The sequence below is a fragment of the Wolffia australiana genome, chromosome 1 (genome assembly GCF_029677425.1).
Source record: "Wolffia australiana isolate 7733 chromosome 1, ASM2967742v1".
Taxonomy (NCBI): Eukaryota; Viridiplantae; Streptophyta; class Magnoliopsida; order Alismatales; family Araceae; genus Wolffia; species Wolffia australiana.
Window position 1 is genome coordinate 7,391,708 of NC_135835.1, and position 24,583 is coordinate 7,416,290.

General features: G+C 43.6%; 3 protein-coding genes across 5 annotated transcripts; 2 read left to right on the forward strand and 1 right to left on the reverse strand.

Annotated features, from left to right (window-relative positions):
* Nucleotides 1–23,659, forward strand: LOC144704061 (Ubiquitin-like superfamily protein). 3 transcript variants are annotated; one of them, XM_078576296.1, is made up of 17 exons: nt 1–276; nt 1,893–2,034; nt 11,202–11,319; nt 12,105–12,203; nt 16,917–17,026; nt 18,606–18,677; nt 18,767–18,880; nt 18,988–19,057; nt 19,126–19,271; nt 19,414–19,578; nt 19,650–19,721; nt 19,790–19,886; nt 21,397–21,726; nt 21,799–21,968; nt 22,036–22,083; nt 22,176–22,220; nt 23,612–23,659. In XM_078576296.1, exons 2-16 carry the CDS (start codon nt 1,909–1,911, stop codon nt 22,182–22,184), a joined length of 1,746 nt encoding a protein of 581 aa, XP_078432422.1. In that variant the 5' UTR covers nt 1–276; nt 1,893–1,908; the 3' UTR covers nt 22,185–22,220; nt 23,612–23,659. The 3 variants fall into 3 exon arrangements, with proteins under 3 accessions (XP_078432422.1, XP_078432414.1, XP_078432430.1); XM_078576288.1 differs by lacking the exon at nt 23,612–23,659 and having other exon boundaries at nt 22,176–22,288; XM_078576304.1 differs by lacking the exon at nt 23,612–23,659 and having other exon boundaries at nt 2–276; nt 21,403–21,726; nt 22,176–22,288.
* LOC144704078 (Pentatricopeptide repeat (PPR) superfamily protein) lies at nt 22,222–23,540 on the reverse strand. The gene has a single exon (XM_078576316.1). The coding sequence runs from the start codon at nt 23,538–23,540 to the stop codon at nt 22,242–22,244; it is 1,299 nt and encodes a 432-aa protein (XP_078432442.1). The 3' UTR covers nt 22,222–22,241.
* Nucleotides 23,640–24,553, forward strand: LOC144704110 (uncharacterized). Its single transcript, XM_078576356.1, has one exon. It carries the CDS (start codon nt 23,640–23,642, stop codon nt 24,498–24,500), a length of 861 nt encoding a protein of 286 aa, XP_078432482.1. The 3' UTR covers nt 24,501–24,553.
* Nucleotides 24,554–24,583: the final 30 nt, after the last annotated feature.

Genomic DNA, 24,583 nt, shown 5'->3' on the forward strand with positions numbered 1-24,583 from the left:
CGTCTTCCGATCTCTCCAGTCGCTCGGAGGGGATTCGGTGTTCGTTCTCTTCTCCAGTCGTCTGCTCGTCTCTCGTCTTGAAGACAACTCATTCGATAATCACAAGTTGATCGGGTTGATCCAGTTCTTGCAATTGATGATTGATCTTGGGGTCTGAGTGTCAGACGTGGAGAAGGTTTTGCCGGGCTTCTGGTGTTGCTGCCTGAAGTATATTGCATCTACTCCGGCTATTCTTTCATCGTGCGGCTAGAATCGTCGGTTAATTCTCTTTTTCAGGTTAGAGGGGTGATTTAGGATGAACTTCTCTCCCTCGTGGTTCGTACTGTTACCAGTTTGGTCATTTCTCTCTCATCCCTGCCTGGAAGATTCGAGATTGTGTTGTCTGTGGTTCGAATTGGTGACTAATGGTAGTTCTTCTTTTATGGGTTTTGCTTTCCGAATCCCTGTGGCACGTCTGACGTTGTTTTCGTTGCTCTTCTATTTCGAGCTTCGTGTTTGTTTTCTGGCATCCATTTTTGGTCATAATTCTTGATCAACGCCAGACTTTTATTTTTCAAAAAAAAATGCCAGTCTTTATTTGCATCGCGACAGTCTTTTTCGTCTTATTAATGCATTTTCTACCACATTTTCTTATTGAAGGATCTCCAAATTGGACTCTTTGAAACGTCTAGATGCTCGGTTTTCTTCTTAATTTTATTTCAGTTCATTACTATCGCCCTTGCAGATTTTCCGGGGGTAATTTGCAGATCATCAAGTAAATAGTTAATGAATCATTGCACGGGTGTTTATCAAAATTAGTTTGGAAAGTGCCTCACCTGCCTTTTTTTCATAAATCTTCGTATTTACTTGTGCTCTCCTGTGCTCATGCCCTTTTAATAGAATTAAGAATAATACTGAGCGTGGCGGGTCTTCTACGCTCTTTGGTATCTGGTCCTGCGCTGTTTGTTTTTCTTCGTTTCATTTTCATACGAATTAATGGTACCACGATTATCATTTCTAAATCTCTCTCCATTATTCGTACTTACTGAGACGCTCGAACATTCATTTTATTTAATTAAACATTCCCCTTCTTTGCTTATTGGTATATGGTCCAATGCCATTTGGTTTCTTCGTCTCATTGGGAAATAAACTAATCACGCCATAATTTGATGATTTTGACATGTGTTTGTGACTGGTAGTTGTTTAATGACTGCAGAAATCTGGCTGTTTCGTTATTTGAGATTTAAGTGGGGTTTTTAATGCAGATATGTGCCTTCACATTTGCCTACTTAAGGCAGGCAACATGAAATGTATTGCGTTTTGTCGTGAAATGCGATCTAAGGCTGATGGTTTTTCGCTGCTGCCCTCAGTGGATCCTGCTTTCTTGCTTATCTGTTCTCATTTGTCGAATCAATGTCATCCATCTCATTCGTCAAAAATGTCCTTTGCCTAGTTATGTACGCCTGTTTTGTCTTTTATAAGGATGTTCTCTAGGGGGAAGAACTTTAGCCGAGGGGGAAGAAATTTACGTTTACTTAATCTAGGGTACCTTACGTTGATGCTGGTGATTATCTGTATTCAATTCACCTAACTTAGCTTACTGAGCGTCAAAAACCTGCGAATTAATTGGTTACTAAATTCTTATATAATCCTGGAACTCTCTCAGGGTGTCGAATACTTCAAAATTTGAATGTTTCCTATAGTTATTATCCGCACTGAATGAGCAACAAATGTCCTCACAATACTTTTAATTGATAATTGAGTTCTCATCATCGGTTTTGGAAATGTTTCTAGCGCGGCATAAGCAGCTCGAGAAAAATTTTGTTCATTTTATGGATCTCTTAAAAAAGTTGAGTTCATGATCTCCTAAAAAAACGTTTCTTTGTTCTTATTCTGATGCCCATTTTCCTTAGATATCCATCTGGGGTGATGGATGGTACTAGCGGTGATGTATTCAGTGTCCGTAGACCAGCAGAAGACCAGCCTGAGACAACAGTTCAGATAAATGTAAAAACTCTGGATGCACAGACGTACACTCTACGGGTTAATAAATGTGTAAGTTTTCAGATACTTTAAAGTACTGTCCAGTTTCTTTTTGTTTTGCCTTACTGGAGTTCTTATGACTTTTTTCGGACCCATCAACCTCTCTTCTTCATTGCTGTTGGTTTGGAGTTTTTACTGACTTTATGCAATTTACGTCACATTATAACATCATATGATATATGATTCATAAATTGGAATAATATGCTTCACCTATTCTGTCGTCATTGTTCTATATGTTTTGCTTCTAGTCGACCATATCCTTAGGAGAATCACATTTAGCATGAACACATTGGATAACACCCATATAAGAAATTTTTTCGAAGTCTTGTCAATGCTTGTCACTCTGAGGGGATTTCTTAATTTCTTGTAGATAGTCTTAAAATCTTCTGTGTATTTTGAACTAGTTGGTTCGATTTTTTGATCACCAATGGAACAGCTATCCCCAGGTCACTCTTGCTAGAAACCTTAGGGGTAGCAGGAATGAACAACCACAAAATTACATTTACATTCCTGGTTTAAATACCAGGTCATGGATACACGAATTTGGGCCAATAGCAAGCCCATTAGTCTGGAAATAGGAAATGGTAAAAAGAGGAAATAACAAGAAATAGAAAGAGGTAGAATAAAGATAGACTATCTCGGCTGACACCCACCCTCAAGCTGGTAGGTAGATATTTTGCATCCCCAGCTTGGAATACAGCCGATGAAATACTCCTCCTGGAACTCCTTTGGTAAGTAGATCAGCCACCTGATGAGCTGACTGAATATATTTCATTTGGATCACTTTGGCATCAATCTTCTCACGGATACAGTGTCTGTCTATCTCAACATTCTTAGTTCTGTCATGCTGAATTGGATTGTGAGCAATATCAATAGACGATTTACTGTCACAATATAATACTGTGGGACTATCTTGGGATATTTTGGGATCCTGTAGAATGCTTCTTATCCACAGAATTTCACAAATTCCCTTCGCAACTGCTCTAAATTCCGCTTCAGCACTGGACCGTGATACCACCTTTTGCTTCTCGCCTCGCCAAGTGATTAGGCTTCCTCCCAAAAAAGTACAATATCTGGTCGTTGACCGTCGATCCAGGACAGATTCACCATAGTCTGCATCAGTGTATGCCTCCAGTACCAGTGGTGCTCCTCTTCGAAACACTAGACCATGGCCAGCTGTACCCTTCAAATATGCAAGTACCTTAACTGCAGCCTGCATATGAGGTTCTCTGGGATGATGCATAAACTGGCTTTGCAGTCCCACTGTAAATGCAATATCTGGTCTAGAATGTTGAAGGCATATAAGTTTCCCAATCAACCTCTGATACTGACTTCGATCAACTAATGGCGTTTCTTCACAGAGCCCAAGTTTCAAATTTGCATCAATGGGTACTGGTGATGGTTTACAGTTACTCAGGCCCATTTCCTTTAAAATATCAAGTATGTATTTTCTCTGAGAAATGAAAATGCCACTTGGGGAATAGGCAATTTCAATTCCCAGAAAGTAACGTAGCAAGCCCAGGGATTTTATGTCAAAGATTTGAGAAAGTCTCTGACCTAGAATAAAATTTTCTTCTTCATCGTTGCCAGAAACAACAATGTCGTCCACATATACAAGCAAGACAGCTACCTTATCACATTTGTTTTTACGAACAAAGTATGATCTCCATTACTGGGTTGATATCCCATACCTTTTATAGCTTGGGAGAACTTTCCAAACCATGCTCTCGGCAACTGTTTCAAGCCATACAATGCCCTTTTTAGTTTGCATACTTGTCCCTTGCAGTCAGACTAATAATATCCAGGCAGTAGATCCATATAGATCTCCTCATCTAAATCTTCGTGAAGAAATGCATTCTTAACATCATACTGATACAGTTTCCAATTCAAGTTAGTTGCCGCTGCAATCAGAATACGTATCTTGTTCAGCTTTGCGACAGGAGCAAATGTTTCAGTATAGTCAATCCCATATGACTGAGTATATCCCTTTGCAACTAATCGTGCTTTGTATCTTTCCAATGTACCATCAGCTCTGTGTTTAATGGTATATACCCTTCTGCATCCTACTGCCTTTTTTCCAGGTGGTAAGATAGCAATTTCCCATGCGTTATTCTTGATCATTGCATTCATCTCCATATCCATAGCTTCTTTCCACTGTGGACTCCTCATGGCTTCATTCACTTTCTTAGGTGTAGGGACTTCATCAATTCCAGCAAGAAATGCTTGGTATCCGGGAGAGAGATGTGAATATTGAACAAACTGTGACATCGGGTATAGAGGAAACTGAGTACACTGTCTCTTCCCCTTTCTTAAAGCAATCGGCCAACCTTGGTCAATTTCTGGCAGTACTCCATCTGTCAGAATATTTTGTGTTTCTTCAGTCTCAATTTGTATTCTCGGAATGCCCCCCATTTCAGTGTTATCCTCTGCTCTCTCAGCAGATTTATCACTCGTATTTGGCTGCACAGACACCGGGTCTCCAGCTTCACCAGCTTCTGTCGTCTGCACTTGGCTATCAGATTGTTCTATATTGACTTCCCCTGTAATTGGTGGTAACTTCATAACTGGAGATTCAATTCTCCCATCGTCTTGAACGCTGGGTTCAGGATAGTTTTTACCAGATGTGTTCCCAGATGCCCGTAATATTTTTCATATTCATTGAACGTAACAACTAGGGAAATAAATATTTTCTTGGATGGCGGATGGTAGCACTTATAACCTTTTTGAGTTGGTGTATACCCAACGAACACACATTTGAGAGCCTTTGGGCTGAGTTTGTCAGTAGGATTATGGATGTGAACAAAGACTGTGCATCCAAAAATGCGTGGCTTCAAGCCTGTTCTCAGTTTTATATGAGGGAAGAAATGATTCATAAGGTCTAATGGACTCTCATAACCCAATATTTTAGATGGCAGTCGATTAATTAAATGTGTGGCAGTCAACAAGGCTTCTCCCCAGAGAAAATTGGGTACTCCCTGATGAAGGGGCTAAGCTCTAGTTGTTTCTACAGTATGTCCAATCTTTCTTTCTGCAACACAGTTCTGCTGTGGTGTATTAACACATGACGACTCGTGGATAATACCATTATTCTGAAAATATTCACATGGTGTTGCATTGAAGTAATCCTTGGCATTATCTGACCTGAATTTCTTGACTAGTACACCATACTGTGTCTTCACCAGAGCAACAAAACATTTAACTATATCAGCAACCTCAGACTTGTATTTTAGAAGATAAACCCATGTCAGATGAGTACAGTCATCCACAAATATTAGGAACCATCGAGCTCCATTTAATGATGGTATGATACGCTGTCCCCATACATCGCTATGCACACGATTAAAAGGATTAGTACTTCTCTCACTCCTTCCCTTAAAGGATGTTCTTCTATGTTTAGCATACTGACAGGAATCACATATAAGACTGGATAGATCCACATTACGAGCAAACACAGGAAACATTCTTCCCAATATTTCAAATGACGGATGTCCCAAACGAGAATAAAAGAGTTTGATTTTCTCTACTATTGGAAGACTATCTTCTTCAGTGGTACTTCCTCCCTCCACCATCAGCACCACAGCAGCACCATCATTCACGTTCAGCGAGCCATTCTTTTCTTCAATTGGTCCAGTCCTTCGGTTCAACTTAATGTCATATACAAAACAGCCAGAGGAGTCAAGTGTTAGACTGAGTGAAGAATCTTTAACTAACTTTTGAGGAGAAATTAATTGGGCTTCAAGCATAGGAACACGCAAGACATTCTTTAGGAGTCCTAGACCCTTGATCTTAACCGTTCCAACGCGGGTAACTGGGAGTGTCTCTCCTCCTGCTGTCAATACACGACGACATCCAGAACATGCAGAATACTCCACAAATTTTGAGAGGAAAGGTGTCATATGGTCAGTCGCTCCAAAATCAATTATCCACTCTGTAGATTGATGCGAATTATGGGCAACAAGAAAAGAATGCTCACCAGTGCATGTCATTGAAGTACTTTTCGGACAAACCATATTCTTCAACCTTTCCAGCTCCTGGAGTGTGTAAAAGTTGTCGAAGACAGGCTGAAGACATGGGCTGCTTGGGAAGCCCAGGATAAAGGGACATTGTATCGGGCCAATACAGGCCCAATATCGGGTTCTCTATCCAACCCATTCGATCAATAACGGCTAGTAAAACTAGCCGTTATATGACCGTTGGAACTAGCCGTTATCGGCTCGTATAAAAAGCGATATACATCGCATGTATTTGTGTTATGGTTTTTAATTGAAAAACTCTTTTTCTTTTCTTCTCCCCCTTCTCAATTCTATACTTCACAAAAGTCATTAAGAGTAATATGAAAGCCATCATCTCCACTCGCATGGATGTGCTCTCCTGTAGCTGTCTCCTTGGGTGCAAGAGAACTCTCCTGTGTTTTTGCAACATGAGCTTGGGTTTGTTTGGGTGGTTGACCATGTAGATCCCAACAGTTTTCTTTCTTGTGACCCTTCCTTTTACAGTACAAACATACCCACGGTTCACGGGCTTGCCAAGTAGGCTTTCCTGAATAAGACTTGGAAGTCTGGTCATTTGCTTCACGCGAATAAGACTTGGAAGACTGTTTTTTTGGTATTGGCCATAAAGCCAGTGCCCCAACTTCACCAGTTGAGACATAAGATGGCTTGATAGGACATTCTTCTTCAAGAGCAAGTTGTATAGCTTGCTCCAACGTTGGAACTTTCTCTCTGTTGAGAATTTGACGCCACCATGATTCATAATCTGCATTCAACCCCATAAGAAACTTATACAGATGGTCTTTCATAGTATAATGCCGGCAAGGACAATCAGTCTCCGTGGTAGGCCTGTAAAGATCCATCTCATCCCATAGTGCTTGAAGCTCACATACATACTCCTGGACAGTTTTATCTCCATGTCGAAGAAACACCGCCTTGGTTACTAGTTCATAAGTGCGCCAATCATTGTTGGTTTGTAGACAGCTTCTGTGGATTTTATCCCAAATTTGCTTTGCAGTGGAAAGTAGAAGATACTTAGGAATGAGATTTCCTTGCATGCTGTTAAGAAGCCATGTTTTGACGATGACATCTTCTGCTTTCCATACAGCATAGCGGGGACTGGTTGGCGGTACATCCTCAATCAAATGATGATTCAGTCTTCTTCCTTCAAGCACCATTTCAACGAACTCACTCCAGTGTAGAATATTGAACCCAGTATACTTCATGGATTCCGGTATCCCATGATTAATTAGAGCAGATGGGTATACACCAGCAGATATCTCATGTCCCTGCTGAGCAGATTGCATATCATAAAACTCAGACTTCTCCTTTGCCATTCCCTTCAAATTCTTGACTCAATCACTAGTCAGCTCCTGGCGAGGCAATGACAACAAGACTAGCGTAGAATAAGTTCAGCAACTGAGCTGACGAACACCACAGACAAGAACAAACACCACGATTCCCGCAGTGTGACGCAGCTCCTGAGGAACAAACACCAACACGAGCACAGCCATTGCAATATCTCGTCGTGGAAGAATGAGTACGAAAAGCCTGGAACAGCCTCTGGATGTCGACCTAGATCGCAGACAAAGAATGTGGATGCTCTGAACGTTCTTCACTGGAAGATGTAACCTCCACGAATGATCTTCGTCGGAAAACGCTTCTGAGATCAGGAATACCAGCAAGGCCAAGGACGATCAGAACAACCAAGGTCAAGACAGACCGAGGTGAACCACCAGAACGACCAAGATCTTCACTGGAAAACTCTTCTGAGATCAGGAATACCAGCAGGCCACAGACGATCAGAACGACCAAGGTCAAGACAGACCGAGGTCAACTACAAACTGCTGCTTCTCTTCAAGCTTCCCGCTCAAACAACCAGACCGCAGCCTCCTTGACCTCACAACAAACGCTCTGAAACCATGTTGATCACCAATGGAACAGCTATCCCCAGGCCACTCTTGCTAGAAACCCTAGGGGTAGCGGGATTGAACAACCACACAATTACATTTACATTCCTGGTTTAAATACCAGGTCATGGATACACGAATTTGGGCTAACAGCAATGCCCATTAGTCTGGAAATGGGGAATAGTAAAAAGAGGAAATAACAAGAAATAGAAAGAGGTAGAATAAAGATAGACTATCTCGGCTGACACGATTCAACTTTTCTCAATTGTTTGAAGAAGTGGAGTGAGAGAATGGAACCCAATCAGGCATGAGCATCTTATAATTTTTTGTTTTTTAGAAGGGAAGTTTGTGTGCCTACTATTTTTCTTTGTTATGTGTCTTGTTAGTTTAACCTTTTGAGCTTTTCCAACTGCTTTGACGATTTTTTGTCAGGAAGAAGTGCTCTTGACTTATGGTAGTTTACCCTTGCATTCTGGCTGTTTATTTCTGCACCCACTTGTGGATTGTGTTCTCATATTCGTTTGAAATCATATTAGCATGAGTGGAGAAATTAAGAGGCAAAAAATGTTTCTTGAAAGCTACTTGAGATTCTTCTTAATCTGGTTTTCAAGTTTCTCCTGGCTCCTTGTGGCAAGTTTGTGTCCAATGAGAAAACGGAGGGGAGATTGAATTTATGTACTTGTTCTTACTCCCTTCTTTGAGAGCTAGCTGGCCCCTGCTCTTCTATATGTCAATGTCATCGAAGATGGAGCTGGATGTGACCTGGAATTCAATATTTTTATAATATCACTGGCTCTATCCGAGTTTGAATAATGAAATTCCCATTAATTCTTACATATTTACGCTTAATGGAATTAATTATTGAAATGAACAGAATATATTAGAATGGTTCTGAATAAGCTGACAGAAGGCAAAAGATCTCTCGACGGTTATCTTCTAAGAAAACTTTTAGCGGTCATCATGTTCTCTGAAGTCTAGAAGGAAAAGATCTCAGTAGAAGGCTCAGGAACTTCTAAACATCTAGATGAAGGAAAATTTGTAGCCATGTAAGGTCATATTTGAACCTGCTCCAATGGATGTTAATTCATTGTAATCTATTCTTTTGTGCTGGGGTCAATTTTGTAAGAAATGGATTAATTTTTCGTTTGTAATGAGCTCAGATTTAGATACGAAATTATATATCCTTTTTGTTTTATGAAAAAGAGGGAAGATCACCCAAAAACAGTGATCAACCCGGAAATTATACAGCCGTAACGACTGATTTCATCAGTAGGGAGCTTGTACTGGATTTTGAGGAAGCTGTGGCCGTTGTGAGAAGAGAGTATATTTGGAGAAACATCTTGGCAGAAGAGGAAGTCATGAGGAGAGAATGGAAGCGCGACTAGCTCATTACATCCAGAACAAAATCTTTTCAAAAAAAACATACATCTAGAACAAATTGAGATACATTGTATACCCATCTCTTCTGCGGCACATAAGCAAATGACCCATTACATGAATGCCCAATGTTTTCCCAGACATAACAGAATATACCAGACTTCCCTGACTTCTATCACATCTGTCAAAATTGATAGAGAAGAAAAAAGCGTTCTACTTCATGGAAAATTTTTTCCTCACAATAGATCATTGTGATGCATCGGAACCTTGGCAATTAGGATCTGAAGTCGCAGCAACACCAACAGTCAAAGAATAACTGCATATTTTCAGTATTTTTCTCCCATTATTATTTCGGTTTTTGTGTGGTCTTGTACATCCCCATTATTTTTTTCTCCATTACATAGCTATGACATAGTGGGTCTTATCATAATAAGACACTAAGGGACTTGACGGGAAACTTTTATAAATTTGGGGGGTCTTGAATTATTTCAAATAAGACGCTGGAATGCAGTAGATCCTCCCAACCTGGTGGACCTGGGCAGATGCCGTATAGACGTTGGGCTAAATGTAATGCCTGAGTATGATGGTTTGGATAAGTTAAAGCAGATATGATAAGAGCCGAAGGTCTATGTTCGGCAGACATCTATGTTCATTTGTTTTTTGCAATATTTCCTTTTACAATCTTGGTCCATTATATTTCAAAAAAAATTCCTTTTACAATCTTGGTCTATTATGTCGTTTAGTCGAATGGGCATATTATTCGTTGGTTGGCTAGTTTGAGTACCATCCAAGTAGATACATGGTCGGGCACACTTCAATGATATTCCCTCGTTGGAATTTTCATTTGACAGAAATATCACACAGGCCGCCTATTACAATGTGGATCACTCATAGCAGCTGAGAGAAGAAACAAATAAACACGGGCCATTAAAACTCGTGGTGCATTTACAAAACTTGGACAACAGACAAGCTTCTCCTGATCGACACTGAATATGAAAATTATTTTTTGCTCTGAGTTTCCTCGCTGGAAAGATTCAATTGTCCCCATTTAAGAGCTTAGTTATCGTGATCAGAATAGCCAGTATAAGATTCTGGACCTTTTATTGGGCTGAAGCAATTTATCAGGTCCACTCTATTGATGAACTGTGGCAGTAATTGCGTTGAATATTTTTGAGGTTGAAGGAGGTGGCCTGCAATAGTTTTTACTGATGGTTAAATGACATAGCTATTCAACTGTTTTCATATGAGAACTCTAAAATGACTGATTTAAAGGGATATCTTTAAAGAATATTGATCGTATAACACAGTCTATGTGCGGATGCAAGGAATGTGAATCATGGAATATCAAAAGTACTGTTCACGGTGTTAAGTTGGTAGGAAGCAGTTTTAATAAAATTTCTTGTTTTAAATTTTTTGTCGTGATAGCAAGCACATTACCTAATTTTGAATGTCTAGGTGTTCTACTTTTTGTCAGAACTCTCCATGTCTAGTAAGAAATGAAGGTAGGTGCTCTATTAGGGAAATCCAGATGTGATTATTTCGTTCTGGTGCCAATTGAAGCATTGATCACAAAGAAAAAAAATATTTAACTAGTAAAAAAAATACTACCGTGTCGGCCCCAGTCCTTGACTGGGAGTGGTGTATGGTGTTTTCCCCCAGTTGTAATCTTAATGTTTAAAGAATCATTCTCCCTTAAATTTTGAGGCTCTTGACCCCGAAATTGGCCTCCTGTCCATCATTTTTCGTCTTTGGGTCTGAATAATTATTAGAGTTAGCGTCTCATTAGTTGTGATTTCTTTTTTTTTTAACTTCTGATTTTCATTGTTTATGAAGGTCGTCACAGATTTTTTTATTCTTGAATTTATTATTTTTCAGAATGAAAAACGTTAGTCTCCTCGTACAGGTGCCTGTCCCTGATTTGAAGGAGCAGATAGCAAATCTAACTGGGATATTATCGGGGCAACAACGTCTCATTTGTCAGGGGAAGGTTTTAAATGATGACCAGCTCCTTTCAGCTTACCGTATCCTTCCATTTTTTCCCATATATATTCTTTGTTCACAAAAATGTATCGCTGTATCAAAAATTTATGATTTATTTTAAGCATCTTCTGAGGATGATGGTTAAGTGACACCCTGCATTGAAGTTCTCACCGTACAAGGTCAACGATATCACACTTAACAGCGAGAGAAACGTTTCTGTTAGGTGTTGTGAAAAGCATGAACTTCTGTTGCTTGGTTTCTGTAAAATTTTTAACTACGATGATAACCAGAACATTGATATCTTAAATTACATCCTATGTATTAGTTACATTTGAAGTTACCTCTGTGAATAGGGATTTCACTACCATTTATCTTATTATATTTCCTTATGAACCATTAATCTAAATACCACTTATTAATTCAAAAGAAAAAATCTTAATATCACTTAAATTTATAATTAGTTTTGTTATTTATTCTCGTTCAGGACTGATTTTGAAACTGGTTTGGGCATTTCAATCCTTTTAGTCTACAATGCACTTTGTCTTTTTCCTTTTAAATAAACGTTTCTTTTAATGAAATCTGATTGGATGAGTCACGATGAAGGTTACTTTGAGGGACTGGAACTTTAATTAAAAGACATTTACGGATGCAGTTGCTGCCAAACTCACATCTGTTTGACCTAATCATATGTTTTTTCTTTATTTTTCTTTAGTTCTTGGTGCCCTTATGCTGTTCGTGATTTATTAAACATACTTATAGTTTGATCCCTTTTTGTAATTTCAATTTAATTTTCATTCCAATCATATTCTTAATGGAAAATATCTAGACGTTGAAGATGGCCACACATTGCACCTTGTCGTTAGACATCCTCCATCAAGTTTGTCTACTAGCTCTGCTCGGCTTGATGATGCACCTGGTCTTTCAGGTTCCACCTTTCCTGAGATATTCTTACATGTGCATAAGCTTCTATATCTATAAGCATTTGTGGCTATCCTCTCTACTTTTGAATGATTTTGTCAGAGATTCATGTTTCTGGACAGTATCAGAAGGCAGTGAATCACACTTATGAGAAAATATTGGGATCTGGACGAGTATTAAGTCAGTACAGTACCAGTTTTTGACATACGGTGCTTTTGCGATTATTGGTTCCTTAAGATTATGGTGAAATCATTTCAAATTGCCGAAATCGACAAAAAGATGCATCCAGTTTCTTCTAAGATGTGCTACAGAATGCAAAGTAGAAATTGAACTGATTCTATTAGAATTTTATCTGCTCAAATAACTTTGCCAAATAAAAATAGATTCTCAAGTCAGCCTTCTAGAGCAGCCCGCCAATAACTTGAACTGATTCTATCAAATAGTTTAGCTTTTGCAGTAACAACTTTCAATGAATTGAGAAACAGGTAAAGAACCTGTATGTAATGAGAAGTGACCGGTTGAAAAAGAATGCAAATCGCGTTAAATTCACATTACTTTCTATCCATGTTAAATCAAGAAGCGGACGACTAGAAAAGTGTGAAAGAGCTATTATTCAACTTCTTGCTTTCATCTTGATTGCGTTGGCAGTTGAAAAATATTCATAACATCTCTTTGATGTGTCTTGTCAAACATCAGGATACACGTATATAAAATAATGGAAGTAGGTAGAACCTCTGCTGCATGGGGTAGAATTATAGTGCCGAGTCTCTTTCACATCATCTTTGAATCATAATTTGAAGTAGAACAGTGATCCTTATATCATTCATCTAGAAACTGATACAATTCCTTGGTATTGCTGAGCCTAGAATATCCAGACTCCATGTCTGATTTTTCCCAATAGAGATTACCTGGTCCCGCAGACAAGCAACCTCCGCCAATGGTCTACGACCATCAACCTCCATTAACCAAGATGGCTTTACGATGCTCCAGGTTACTCCATTGTGGCGATCAAAAATCTTCTCCACTTTCGTGGCCCAATTCTTCTTTCCCCTTGACTCTTAACTTTTGGGATGCTTGGAAGGAGACAGGGGAAGCAGGGTCGAAAGAGGGAAGGGGAGCCCGTCACCCTGATGAAGATGGTAGAAACCCGATAAAAATCAGTTGAAAAGCTTAGCCTGCAGTTCATTACATTTTACATAAAACTCTGTGATAAATTAGGGAGTGACATTTTTAACCCTGCAATTTAACATTGACCATCTGGTTTAGTCTTTACTTATTGGCACTGCATCCTACGATTACTCAAGCACATACATTGCCCTACCTTTCTTCTCTCACTTGTACATAGTCCAGGCAAAACTTTGCGCACTGATGCTTCAGATCCTCAACCAATGCCTATAAATTGTCCACATGACCTACACTTCCCAGTCTGTGCTTGATGGCCTGACCAAAATGACATCCTCTGACATCAATATCCATTCTTGTTCGTCGGACAAATTTTGGGGAATAGTTGATACATGTGTCCGGGGTCCCATTGCACTGCGTATGTGATTACATGGAAAACCAGATGAATGAGAAAATGTCATGGGAACTCAAATTTACTCTATGTATAATAGTTAATTTCCCACGATACTTAGGAGAAAGTTTGGCAGAGTTCATTCAGTCAATTAAGTTCTTCGTATGAGGCCTAAGCTTGATGAAGACTGTATCCCCACCAGGGAAGTTGACATCTGTTTTCTTATCCTTTGAAATTCATCAACGATTTGGACCTGTTCAAATAAGACGGGCATGTCCAATATCCTATCTCGATTCGACTGAATATGATCAACTGCCTCAAAGGTTGTAGCCGGAATATCTGTGCCATTAAATAGTTGGTAGTTCACTCTTATAGACAGTCTTTATAGGTGTCATGTGAATTGACATATGCTAAGATGTAGTAAAAATAAGATGCTCATCAGATCCCAGGGCTGGAGGCCTCTTCTGACAAGACCTTCTGGGCTCTTGTCAGGAAAGGCAGATCAAGGAGAAAGATAGAATGGGAATGGTTTCTGGCAGTGCTACAGGCAATCTGATTGCACCACAATGAGGTGGTGTTTGAGGGGAAGACGGCCTGAACAGGTAACATTCTTCATGACATGGAGTTTCTTGTGCATACTAGTTTAGAAGGCGGGGAAGGGGGGACCAATATGTCATTGATACTTCTCTGTCCTCAGGAGTATCCTCCTAACATTGTTCCACCTTCAGATTAGGCTCATATGTTACTGCATTCAGTCATCTGTCTCCTGAAGCAGATCATGGATGCACTTATGTTGGGATATAAACATGCCTTGGGATGGATATGCCACTTCGATACTGAGGAAGTTTAGGAATTTCATTGAGAGTACCTGCCATGCAGCCAAAAGCTATGCGTGGATTTCACATCATCATTCTTCCAGACAGCTTAATTAGGATTTGTCGGTTTTTCTCTCTTTGGTCACATGACTCTTCAGCCTTCATCCAGCAATATGAGCTCAACATAGTGACTCCAATCGAGTATGTTGAAGACTCTAAACTTCAGCACATTGGCTACCCCAACGTTATAATGTTCTGACTTGCCAGCTCTTAGACGTGTGTAATTACTGTTTTCCCTGAAGGTAGAGCCATCTTGTCGCTGTGCAAGTCGCTGAGAGGAAGACAGGGACCTAGTCACTCAGAGGAAGATTGGGACCAAGTCGTTCAGAGGAAGACTAGCACCAAGTTGCTGACCAGGGAAGTCACCAGCAAGGCCAACAAGACCAAAGACACCATCAGCAAGATGGTCACCCCAGGTGGAGAAATAACTGGCCAGCAAGCGCGGGAGATGAAGGATACTGCTAGCAAGAAATTGATGGCGGCCAGGGTATCACAGAGAAAGACAACAACCAACAATCTCTGATACTATGTTGGCCTTGAGATGTGCCAGTTGTCGAGTCCCTCCACTCTCTTACAGTTGGTGGTGCGGCAATTAGTGCAACCAATAACGCTTCATTCATTAAAAGAGAGAGGGAGAACCCTACTTATACAAAGTGATGACAGACCAAAAGATATGGGCCCCATTTAGGCCTTATATATGCCTTATGGGTTGCAGGCAAGAAACATGAAGATGTGGGCAGACAAACATAAAAGTGGAACCCTGAGAATTTGGCTACTCATTAATGGAACAGTCAATTATGGTGTGACATTTCAAAATTGCCTGATTCTAGCTACTATCGACAGTAACCCTTCTCAAAAAAGTGCAAGATATTTATGCTTGGATTGTCCAAAGTGGCACTTGGCATTAACTCTCAATTCATGCTATACAAATATAGATAATACTTGCCACTGGATCCCCGCTTACCCATGCGAATTCTTTGATAAAACTCCACAATAGCATTTTTCTTTTGACCTGATCAAAATGTCCCATGTGCACCATTTGTTCGCTCCTGTAAACTAATATATCACCTTAAACCCACAGTGCAGAATGGGTCTGAAAATTTGGTTCAAAAGAGACTGAAACGTGGCTACTGCATTTGAAGTCCAAATGTCATGACCCTTAATTCATAATGCCTTGGTGTGTTTAAAAGTGTCTTGTGAATATCATGATCCTTTGTTCTGATTTGGTAATATCTAGAGGCCTTAATGTTCAATATATACATATATACATACAGATGCCTTGTCCAGGTTTGAGAAAGTTGACGTCCCATCTTATTTTTCAAACAATTCGGCCACTACAGTTTTGCGGTACATGTTGGGTTACAGTTGGTGGAAGGCCCTGTAATCAACACAAAAACGCCAATCTATATTTTTCTTCTTGACCAGGACTGGACTGACATAGGAGGGACATATGAGTCATGAATCCCTGCACCAGTCGTCCAATCTCATTTCTCTGAAATATGAGAATCGTTAGGGTCGCATGAGTCCCAGCACGTAGGAGTAACATAAGTTCAATAATTTTTAAGGATGGTAAAAATTGGTAATTTACTGAATAAATTACCACATTTTTTATGCGTCACCAACAAATTATGAGGAAAAGAGTTCAATATTCCTCTTCAATCTAAGGTGATTTGATACAGCTCCAGAAGAAAGGTTTGATTCATTCGCAATACTTTATCGACTCTCTGCAGTGACAAGTCCAATCTGTCTTGTTGGGGTCTTTCTCTCTCCACTTATGCCTGAATCTCAGTCCTCTTCTTTCTTCGTAACCAGACAAGAATAATGACTTTCTGAATGTTTAAAGATATGGATGTTTTAAGCTCTTACGCTTACCATTCAATTTCAATCTTCTGATTATAAGACTATCTGGAGAGCCTGAGGTTAATGATCAGACGGCCCAGATCCCAAGAGACGAAAGAGTTGAAAAGTGTTTAAAAATGAGCAAGTCTTCCAATCCCGTATTTCTAGGGTTATTTTTACTTATTACCCCAAGAAACGGTTTAAGAACATTTCCCGCCAAAATGGGGTTGGATCAGTTTACTGCATGTGCATCCTCCTCCAAGTCAATTGCCTAGAGAAGTCCTCAGAATTTGATGGCTTCACTTCATTCAGAATCATGAATGGACAGAGTTAGGGCATAAAATGTATGGTAAGGATGTCAATGTAACTTGATGCTATCCTTTTTCTCTCATTTCATGCTAAAATTTGTATTTACTTTAATCTTCACTACACATCCGAGTAAATTTTATATCAAGCTTGCTGGCCCCAACGTTCAGTGGGTTTAATATTTCAGGTTCCTCTGCCAGTTTAGACCGCATTCAGGGTTCTCTTGGACCAAATTTGCTCTTTGGAGCTGTCAATTTAGGCGATCCTGGGATATCCGGGACTTCTGACTTGAATCAGGTGAGGTCATCTTTAAACCATGTCGAATGTTATTGTTTATCAAAAATCAATATTATTTTCCTTCAACTGGAGTATCTTCAGTTCAATACAAGTGAAAAACCGAATTTGCTTATATATACCAAAATGTGTTTCTTACAAATGATACGATCTGTTGAACAATGTACCTTGAATTCCCTCTTCTCTCTTCTCCACAATTTCTCTATGACACTGTAGGGAAGGGAAGAGAGGAGAGGAGAAACGAGATCCAAGAAAATGAACAATTAACTTGATTGTTTATTCTCTATGGGGTTCCTTGGCTTATATAGGTGCCAAGTTGTACATCCACATGGGCTAATAGTAGAAGGCCCAGTACAAGAAAGTACCAGAAATAGAAATGAATAAAAGAAAGAAATGAATAAAGGAAGGAATGTTCCAGCTGACACAATCCTATACCCCCAAGGGTATCTTCCGCATTTTAGCCCATTAGGGAGCATTTTTAGTCATTTGATGTCCTAGGTTAAGTTGCATCCTTTCTATAAGTAATCATAGTCCTCCCTATAGAACAGTCAAGAATCAAGTTTAGATCAGCTGCTTGGCCCACTGTCTCTATCCTCTCAGTCTCAATCCTGTCCCCTTGACTGTCAAGCAATCCCCTGCAATGGCCTCACCAAATCTTCAGCTGGCGCCTCTCCTATTCGATCCCTACACCCCCCCGCCTGTCGGTTCACTTGTAGTCTTTGACGATCACCTTCCCGTGCTAGTCAACCCTTAATCACGTTTTCTGGAGGCTCGTCTCCAGGCAATCCCTGCCTCCTCGGTTCAACCTCTCTTCTAATCATTCCTGTTCTACTCTCCAACCACGAGAACATATACCCTTCCTCTCAATTCCCTTTCCCGATATGAGCCTACATCAAGGTTTGTATCAGCTAGATATAAGAATTTTGTTATTAAGATTGTTTCACCTTAATGTCTCATTCTCCGACTTACCAGCTTTATCGAATTTTGAGGTGGAATATTGAAAAGATCCTGTTCAGATCTAACAAGGATATCATAGAAAGCAATTTAAATAAACAATTCCACTTATTCGGACAGTAAATCAAGAGGAGTAAATCACGGCCAATTCAGGAAGGAGTTTCTAAGTAACAGTTTGAGGATGCCATAGAGTAAAGAAGAAGGAAACACGAACAGATAGATTCAGAAAAGAGGACCGACAGCTCTTCCTTTTCCTTTGGGCTGGGAGGATCTCCCAAGTTCCAGCCTCCACCTCAGCAACTAGTCAGACCAGGATCTCCCTCCTTTATATAGAATTGAATTCCGGCCATTTAAAGTCAATTGGCCCAGCATGTCCCCAGCGGAGTCACATATCCTGCCTTGTATCTTCTTGGCTCACTTGTTCTGGAAGGGCTCGGGGACGTTCGTGTCAAATATATAGGTTTGGTATTATTATATGAGTATTGAACGTGATTTTTTATGATCACTTCGTCATTTCCTAATTACTTTATTGCTCTCACTCATCACCTTTTGACTGTTTTATGTTCTGATTCCTTCTGTGTTTGTTTCTGTTTTCCTCTCATCTGTATATTGGCGCTACGGGATCAAGGTTCTTTCAGCTTTGCTCAGTTCTTTGGGGACAAATAATATCAGGCCGATTAACGAAAGGCCAGATTCCAGTGTACATTTCAAATGCTGACTCTAGTTTATTTTACTACACATTTTTACTTTACCCCTTCTGTTTAAACTAAACTATATTATTTCCGACAGGTAGAGAACAACAGCAGATCTGAAAGAACTCCTGGATCTACACAACCCGAAACCCAACAGAATACTTTTGTACCCCAGAATGTCCATTACTTGGCGCAGCACCAACATCCAATGGTATTCTTCTCTGCGTTTCTTATTTATAACCTTGGTGGGCTACTCTCTACTGCTAGCCCCAATTTATGATTGCAAACCCAAATGAGCATTTTCTCCTTTTGTCGCAGGTCATTCCTGATTCATTGACTACTTTATCTCAGTTTCTAAGTCATTTGAGATCACAGTTTGGCGTCAGAGGTCAGTTAACATGCCTGATAGAATAACATTCGGAAACATTATACGACTTTTTGCTTCTTCTTTTTCAGACAACGAACTAGGTGATGGACAAAATATTACTGCGGCATTAAATTCACCACTGGAGCAAAGGGGTCTGCCCACGCCGGCACGTCTCCGAGAAATTCTTCTCTCTTCGAGACAACTTTTGATGGATCTAGTGGGACAGTCCCTATACGTACGTGTAACCATATTTGGAGTCTTTTTTGCCCTCTGATTTTTTATTTTCTGATTTGAAACCTCGTCTGTTAAAACTGCATGAAAATTCTGCTATCTGAGCAACATTCTCAATGTAATTTCATTTCCTCCGTCTTGTGCAGGATCTTGCTAAACGTTTGGAGGAACAGGCTGTCATCACTGACCCATTAGTACGGGCAAGAATCCAGTTCGAAGCTGGAAGATTTGGCAGCTTATTTCAAAACGTAGGCTCTCTGTTGCTTGAGCTCGGTCGGACTGTCATGACATTGGACATGGGTCAAACACCAGTAAGTTCCATTGCCAGCAATTAAGGAAGATTTTAGGGAAATTACAACATATCTGTCTCCAATATCTTTAGTCGGAAGCCGTGGTGAATGCTGGGCCGGCCATCTTTGTGACGTCATCGGCAGCTGCTCCTTTGATGGTTCAGGTGAGATCAGACCGTTGGAATCCTAAATCAGTCATTTCTTTCAATCTTCCTTGTTTCTTTAATGCAAGGCTGGAATAAGCGTTGGAAGAGCCCCAACGGGAGCCCAGAATCTTACTCATGCCCCTGATAACTTGACGGGGAACATCAATATAAGGATACACAGAGGTGCGTTAACTCCATCCTTGCTACTTAATCCAACGGATCAAGTGTCATCGTCTTTCGTCGACAATTTGATGATGGATGACGTTGTTGACCGGTCATTGCTCTCTCGCTTTCTCCATCTTTTACATTTGGATGACAAGGGACAATGACAAGTCGTCATCCAAGTCAATTGCTGACGTAGACTTAGCACAAGAACAGTGTAGGAACACGACTTGAGTCCACAAGCCTTACTCTACTTGAAGTAGCTAAGTCTTGAGTCCACAGAACTAGCTTCTCCAACCCTTGAGTCCACAAGGGGTTGTACTTGAATCCACAAGCACACAAGCACTCTCTAACAAAGAGAACACTCAGAGGGAAGAAACAACAGTTTCAACAAGAAAATAGATTTCAATAATCCTCGGTTAGGGGTACATGGGGGCCTTATGTAGGCCACAAGAAGTGTAGGGTCGTCCATAATGACTGTACCTATGACAAGACAAGTCAAAACATTGAGAAAAACAAATCCGACAAGATAAAACAGAGGATAAGCAGCCTGTCCGGCCTGAGCAGAGATATCCTGCAGATTCTGGGGCCTGTAGAAGCTGTCAGGAGATATTTATGTGGCTCAAGAAGATACTGATTTGATAAAACAGAAGATCTGCAGATCTGACAAGTTAGATCAGAGATCCTGGCAGAAGAAGAATCTGGCAGAGTATTCTGTTAGAAGATCTTGTCAGAGAAAATCCTGTGAGAGATGATACTGTCAGAAGATCTTATCAGAGAAAAGCCTGTCAGAGGATTTTGAGGGGCTCTAGGTATCTTTCTGCACATCCTGTCAGTTCTAGAAGAATCTCCTTCTTGGGCCCCAGCTTGCTAATGGGCTTCAGAAGATGGGCTTTTGGGCTATACATCAATTGCCTCTGGACAGGATGACGATGACGCCTCATCCTCATCGTTCATGTGTGGCATATATAACGGTGACAACCTTCGGCCACGCAATTCTAGTCGCAGACGATGTCGATTCGTCATCGTCGTTCTCAAGTCAATTTCTCTGCTTTTACACTTTCAGATGATGAGGGGGAATGAGTCGTTTTTGTCCTCTTCATTGGTCTGTGGAGGGGATGACGATGGTAATTTGGCATTGTCCTCGTCACTTGTCTTTGGCTGGGACGATGACGGGTGATGCTGACTCATAATCATCGTCAAATGTCTGTGGTCAGGAAGACGATGATAATGCATCATTGTGTTCACCATTCATCTGGGTCATTGCCCTCATTTGTCTGTGGCTAGTGGTGTTCACCATCACAATTCTTGTAATCCTTGCCCGGATGACGTTGACGAAATCATCATCACCTGGATGACAATGACTAGACGGCCCCTTGCTAAGATGACAAGGATGTCAAAATCTTCATCTACCCTTTAGATGATGTTGATGACGAGTTTTGAATGAAGATGACAAAAATTGGCAATTGTTGCCCTCGCCATTCTGGCCAACATGTGTGGCCATTGCTCATGAACTTGGTATTTTGGGTAGCTGCAGCCACGCCGAGCTCCCGTGAGCTGCCGCCATCGGGCGCCTCCAATGCCGCTGGAAGGGCTTCTTCTGCAGGGCAATTGGCCCAGAGGCTGATGGGAGGGCGGTTTGCGGAGGCACGGGGGCCGCATGGCCTGCCGTTGAGAACAGTCGTCGCCATGTCCGCAGGGATTGCCCGCCCTCCGCCGTTGGATTCGTCTTCTTCAGGGTCGGCACAGCTGCTTTATCCTCTCTTCGCAAGGGTCAGTCAAAGACCCCCCGGATCCTTGAACGGTGCAAGGATTCCTCAGGCTCCTGGCTTAAGAACTCCGGAGCCTTCTGCTGCCAGAGGTACATAATAATCAAGCAACAACTGCATTTTCTTGGCCAAATCTTCTTCTTAATCTTCTGTATGTTCTACAGGGCCCCCCGGAGACTCCGCTGGTGGGGAGACCGCAGGCAGCGTCTCCGGTGGGGAAGAACCGCCGCCACGAGACGGCGGTGATGGGCAGTTCTTCGCCAGTTTGGTTCGCCAACTGATGCCGTTCATCTCCCAGAACGAGTCTGAAGCCGGCAGCTCGTCTTCAAGCCGAGTAAGCTTCAAACAAACCTCTCTTTTCTGACCGGCCAAAGGCGTTGACTTGGCCAAATTTTCCACAGCATCCACCTCCTCATGGCCCCGAGGACAGAGAGTCCAAGCGCTTCAAGGTACCTAACCTAAACATAAACCTAAACCTTCTCTTTCTTTCTCCGTCTAGTCGACTTAATCATGATGTCTGGGTTTTGGGCCATTGTTGCAGAGCGAGTGAGAAGAACTGGAGAGCGTCGACAAGAGCAGCAGACAAGTAAGAGCTTGTAAAAACTGTTTATTTCTTTTTACCCACCAAGTAATGCGAGCAGGCATCGTCTTCCACGGGGGGGCTTCCGAATCTGGGGCCGAACTCCTTCCTGGGCTTGGCAGAGAGGCCCTTGTCCAGCATCTCCCCGTCGTAATGCCGGGCGAGCTCCACCATCCCCTTGAGCAGAAGGGCGTCGATCAAGGCGTTGTAGGCGAACCCGTCGGGCGACATCCCGGTGTCCGCCATGGCCCGCCAGAAGAAGAACACGGGCCGGAGAAATCCCCACCGTCCAAACTTCCTCATCAGCAGCACGAACGTCTCCATGGTGGGCCGACAGCCGCCGGCCACCATCCGATCGAAGAGGCGGAGGATCTCCCGGGGGCGGCTAAGGCACCGGAACAGGCTATGGTAGGAGAGGGCGGTGGGGGGGCAGCCGAGCCGGTTCATCCGGTCGAGGAAGGCGAGGGCTTCGGCGAGCCGGCCCTCGGCGCAGAGCAGCTTGATCATGGCGTTGTGGGTGGCGGCGTTGGGGCGGCACCCGCGGTCCTGCATCTCTCTGTAGACCCGCGCGGCCTGGTCCGCGCCGCCGGACCGGCCGGCGGCGAGCAGCGCGGTGTTGTAGGCGACGGCGTCCAAGGGCATCCCCTTGGACTTCATCTCCCGGTAGAGCTTGACGGCCAGCCAGGGCTTGCCGGCCTTGGACAGCGCGGCCATGAAGATGGAGTAGGAGTGGAGGTCCTTGGCCACCCCTCTCTCGTCCATCTCGCGCCAGAAGAGCCGGCACCTGCTCCACCACCCCAGCCTGCTCCACCCTTGCAGCACCATGTTGTGCACCTTGGTGTCCGCCGGGAACGGCGGCTTCTTGTTATCCTTTAGGAAGAGCTCCTCCGCGTCGAGCACGTGGCGGTGGTCGCAGAGCGCGTCGACCAGGTGGTGGAAGGTGGCGCGGTCGCGCAGGCCGAAGTCGGCCGCGCGGTCGAAGGCGGCGAGCGCGTCGCCGACGAGGTGCGCGGCGGCGTAGCGGTTGAAGAGGACGCGGAAGGTGGCGTGGTCGGGGGTGCGCATCTCGGCGACCAGGCGCCAGGCCTCGTCGAACTCGAAGAACTTGCCCAGCACGTCGATCAGCCCGTTGTACGTCTCCCGGCTGTGCTTGAACCCCTGCGCCTCCGCCCACCGGAAGAACTCCACCGCCCGCGCCCAGTCGTTGCCGTAGCTCGAGATGGTCGCCAGCACCGCCCCGTGCTCCAGCGCCGGCCCTCCGCCGCCGCCCACGCCGCGCGAGAGAGGACACCGCCGGCGGACCCGCCCGGCGAGCGCCCAACGCATCTGCGCATTCTAGGGTTTGGTTTTCTCTCATCACCCTCTGCTTATAATGTTAAGTTTTTACCGTTTTGCAGAAAATATCTGGTCTTCGTCCCCCCTCTGATGGCGCTGGCCGCGGCACTGGCGGCGCCGCCGCTTCAGGGCAGACGGATTGCCTTCACTTCCCCGCCGGTTTACGGAGCGAGACTGGCGGCCCTCGTAGAGCTTCGCGGCGGCGAGGCCCTCCCCGTGCCCAGCATCGTCGTCGAGCCCACGCCGGCCACGATCGCCGCCCTCCGCGGCCATCTCGGCGGCGGCGCCGCCTCGTTCTCCGTCGTGGCCTTCACCTCCCGCGTGGGGATTTCCGCCTTCTCCGCCGCTCTCGCCGGCGACCCGCCGCCGGGGAACTCAGCCGGGGGCCCCCTCACTGTCTGCGCCCTCGGCAAGGACGCGGAGCTTCTCTACGAGGGCGAGCTCCTCTCCCTTCTCCGCCGCGGCGGCCGCCGCGTCGACGTTCTCGTGCCGGAGACGGCGTCTCCGGATGGGCTGGTGGCGGCGCTCAGGCCGGGCCGGGGGAGGAGGGTTCTCTGCCCGGTGCCCGCCGTGATCGGCCTCGCCGAGCCGGCGGTGGTGCCGGAGTTCCTCCGCGGGCTGGCGGCGCGCGGCTGGGCGCCGGAGAGGGTGGGCGCGTACGAGACGCGGTGGGCGGGGGAGGGGTGCGCGGCGGCGCTGATGGCGGCGGCGTGGCCGCCGGACGCGCTGGTGTTCACGAGCACGGCGGAGGTGGAGGGGCTGGTGAAGGCGCTGGCGGCGGCGGGGCGGCGGTGGCGGGCGGTGAGGGAACGGTGGCCGGGGATGGTGGTGGCGGCGCACGGGCCGGTCACGGCCGGCGGCGCGGCGGCGCTGGGCGTGGAGGTGGACGTGGTCAGCTCCAGCTTCGGCTGTTTCGACGGCGTCCTCGACGCCATAGCCCACGCTCTGTAAAACAAAATAATAATAATAATAATAATGGTACTTTTAATCGATCAAACGAACAAGCCTGAAATTCCCTAGGAGTGGTAGGTTGA